This window comes from Asparagus officinalis, chromosome 5 (assembly GCF_001876935.1).
Source record: "Asparagus officinalis chromosome 5, Aspof.V1, whole genome shotgun sequence".
NCBI lineage: Eukaryota > Viridiplantae > Streptophyta > Magnoliopsida > Asparagales > Asparagaceae > Asparagus > Asparagus officinalis.
The window spans coordinates 49,793,969-49,797,718 of NC_033798.1; the positions used below are offsets into that span (position 1 = coordinate 49,793,969).

General features: G+C 36.8%; 1 protein-coding gene across 1 annotated transcript in view; it reads left to right on the forward strand.

The window, feature by feature from the left end:
- LOC109843165 (sugar transporter ERD6-like 6) overlaps positions 1–3,750 on the forward strand; it is a 13,643-nt gene that overhangs the window by 2,168 nt on the left and 7,725 nt on the right. Inside the window, 4 exon segments of the mRNA XM_020412098.1 lie at positions 1,096–1,160; positions 1,246–1,338; positions 2,694–2,774; positions 2,878–2,962. Coding sequence (XP_020267687.1) covers positions 1,096–1,160; positions 1,246–1,338; positions 2,694–2,774; positions 2,878–2,962 — 324 coding nt within the window.

Below are 3,750 nucleotides of genomic sequence, written 5' to 3' on the forward strand. Positions count from 1 at the left end.
AATTGAGATGTATGTATATACATGTACAAAAAATTGTGTCAAAACCCATATCCGCTTTATGTGACCCGCTTAATCTCTTTTTACGAGAGATTAGGGTTGAGTAGAATAATAACTGTCTTCTCGTTTTCTCTACATAGTATCAGAGCCTAGAGAACTCCTCTTCTTTCTAGACCTTGCGGTTGCCGTGGGGTTTGCCACCTCCCTGCTTTCCCTATGCAGCTTCGGCATCACTGATTTCTAAATCTTCATCTAAAACCCTCGATATAGAAACCCTGAATGCCAAAAAAATTTCATCTACTGTTCACCCGGTGGTAAGTCACCGAGTCATTGATCACCTGATGGACAATACCGAGGTTAGTGTTCACATGCTGGCATCTTCAGTGATTATCTGCAGCTGCACCGGTCCTCTTTCGACATTCTTTCTTCTGGCAATCCCGCCTAAGGTTTCTACTAGCTGACTCACCTAGAATTTCTTTTGGTAGACCTGCTTACGTTCTATTGGCTGACCCATCTAGGTTTTCTATTGGTTGGCTGCCTAGGTTTTCTATTGGTTGGCCATATAGGGTTTCTACAGGCTACACCGCCTAGCGTTTCTTCAAGCTGACCCCCAGGTTTTCTTCTGGCTTCGATATGAATTTATAAGACTTGATTCCTCTGTCGAGAGTATGCTATTAGTGATTTGATTGTCTAATACTATGGTAGTCTAGTACTGGTCACAAAAGTGAGGATTTTCTTGTGATCTATATATGACTTTATTCTAGCTTGCTTGGGTTATCTCTGGCTGAGAGGACGCTTTTCTAGCTGTTATGCTTCCTGTTTCTTCATTCAGTTATCTTGTTCTTATGTGTAACAAGTTGAGCATCTTTGAGACATGCTCTAGCTTGAGGGAGAGTACTTAATGTTTAGTTATGTAGGTACTTGGGTAATTGGGTCAAAGCCCATATCAGCTTATGTAACCTAGTAATCCCTATTTAAGAGATATTAGGGGTAGATGGAATAATAACTTTGTCTTATTTATTTCTCTGTATTATGTACATATATAGGCGTTATTGTGAGTCTCTCAATCCTTTTTTTAACCCTCCTATGGTTTTGTAGGAACACTGCCATGCATAATCCTGATTCCGGGATTATTTTTTATCCCGGAATCCCCAAGGTGGCTGGTAAGGTCTAAGTGAATTGTCTCTACGATAAGTATGAAAAGCTCTATGTTTTCCAATATCTAATAAAAATCCTTCATTTCTTCAGGCAAAAATGGGAATGATGGAAGATTTTGAAGCTTCCTTACAAGTTCTAAGGGGATTTGATACAGATATTACTGTTGAAGTAAATGAAATCAAGGTACAAAAATCAATTAATATCAGAAATCAACACAAACGTGTGATCTATTTTCTCTTCCTTTACTCGTACGTGCATGATTTCAGTCTTTTATTCTCATAGATCCTTTGCCAAGGGATCTGGAGGGTTGGTTACTTGTTTTGCATGTTGCATAATGATGTAAGGGGTTTCACATGCAAAGTGGTACTAGGTCTCTTACGATAGGTCACACAAACTGTAATTTTCTTCGTCCGTTGTTTAAGTTTATACTTTGCATGACTTAAAACATATGAACAATGAAATTAGCTTGAGTCTAACATCACACTGATTAAAATTCTTTATAGTAAGCTTCTCACATATATGAAGTTTATGGTCTTTCTATTCTGAACAAGGTTTTAAATGTCGGATGTCGGGTTCATGTCGGATGGCTGAAATCCATGTCAGATAGCGGAAATCGGGGATATATCGGGGATATTGACTAAATATTGGATTACCATATCGGATAGTGCGCATATGTATAATATCATGTCCTAAATGTAATCTAAGCATTCATAAATTCAATATAAGCATACTTTATAAATTATATAGACTAAACATATAAAAAGGTAAATAATATATGGATTTGGGTTCATACATTCTATCTATCGGGTTCATAAGAAACCCTTAAACATGAGAACGTGTCAAACGTGTTTGGGTATTTATCACTAAACCCAAACCGGATAACAAAAAATAGAACTTAAAAAAAATACTATATCGGCCTATTTTTCAAAGCTAAAAAATAGGCCGATATGCCCGATATGACCCTGATATTTCCGATTTTACCTTGAAAACCGACATACGAGTTGAAAACGTCCATGTCGTGTCGGTCAAGCCCTCAAACCGATATGTCGGCCGACATGTCGGACATGTCGGCCGACATTTAAAACCTTGATTCCGAAGAAGTTAGAAATTAGGACTTGTGTAGTTGCTTTTTAATTTATATGACGCAAAATGTTTTTGTATTGACAGTTGACCTTCACCATTTTGAAACAGGTTTTTGTGGACATTTGCTTGACAATGCTTTTATATTTGGCTCTTTTGATGGGAACAGTCATAGTTGCATGCATTCCATAAATTTGAGTCAGACATTTATGTTGCTGTTTGTTTTGTTTTCCCCCTCTGAATATTTTAAAGCTTCTCATTAAAATGAAATAGTGATCTGGATCTTTTGAACTGGTTAAGTAGAATAAATTCAGATGCAGAATCAGGATTAATTCATCATCGTGATGACCCAAAAAATATGTCCACCTTAACTGGACATGAAAACACACCTACAATATCTACATGCATTTGAGCATACAATTTTCTTGATTATGATTTGACATGTTAACTTTGTGCAGAGATCTGTGCAATCGGGTACCAGGAGAACTACAATTCGATTTACGGATCTCAAACAGAGAAGATACAGTGTTCCTCTTATGGTATCATTCGTAACAAGTGTTCCTGGGACTAGATACGCTATCCTTTGTTTTCGGTAATGTCAGTATCTACTAAGTTTCTTATAGGTGTTCCATTATGCTACAGATCGGAATTGGTTTACTTGTCCTGCAGCAACTAAGTGGAATCAATGGTATCTTGTTTTACGCCAATAATATGTTTAAAGCTGCTGGTAAGTGTATTAATGTTCAACCATGACAATGATTATTGTAGTATAATTCTTTTGCAACTTTTGATGTAATTCTATTCACTTAGTGCTCCTTATATTAATGCATTACTGGAGAAATTCTATTGGAAACCATGGATTATATCTTATGTTACCTGGGTACTTCTATCATGAAGCTGTAAACATACTAGGCACATACCCATACTGAAACTTCATGGACACTCCTTGATATTTACATGCATTTTTTCAGATATGTACTCAATTATATGATATATGTTTTAATTTAAAATGCTCGCCATACACTTCTTGGATGTAACATTTATTTCTTGAAACCTATTAGTCATCTGTTGGATGCTTTTCAACCCATATCCCAGTTCAAACATATATGATTATAAAGGGTCACTCGGAGTGTCTAGTTCAAAAAAGGACAGTTTCCAATTTATAATAATCGACATAATAAAAGAAACATTAAAGAAAGTAAAAAACGGGATAGGAATTTTGATTCAATAACACATGAGTTAAAAAATAGTAATGATCATGTAAATATTAATTTCACTATATATATATAGAGAGAGTAATGAGTATGCTTAGTACCAAACACTAAATCAAGTGCTTGGTAGTGAGGTGACCACTTTACTACCAAGCGTCAATTTAGTACTTAGCACCAAACATACCCATTATTCTAGCACAAATAGCGGTGGGCACTGGGCCGGGTCGGTCTACGAGCCCGCTCGCTCGGCTCGACCCAGCTCGGCGTAGGACGGGTCCAATTTGGTTCGCTACAGTAGCGGGTT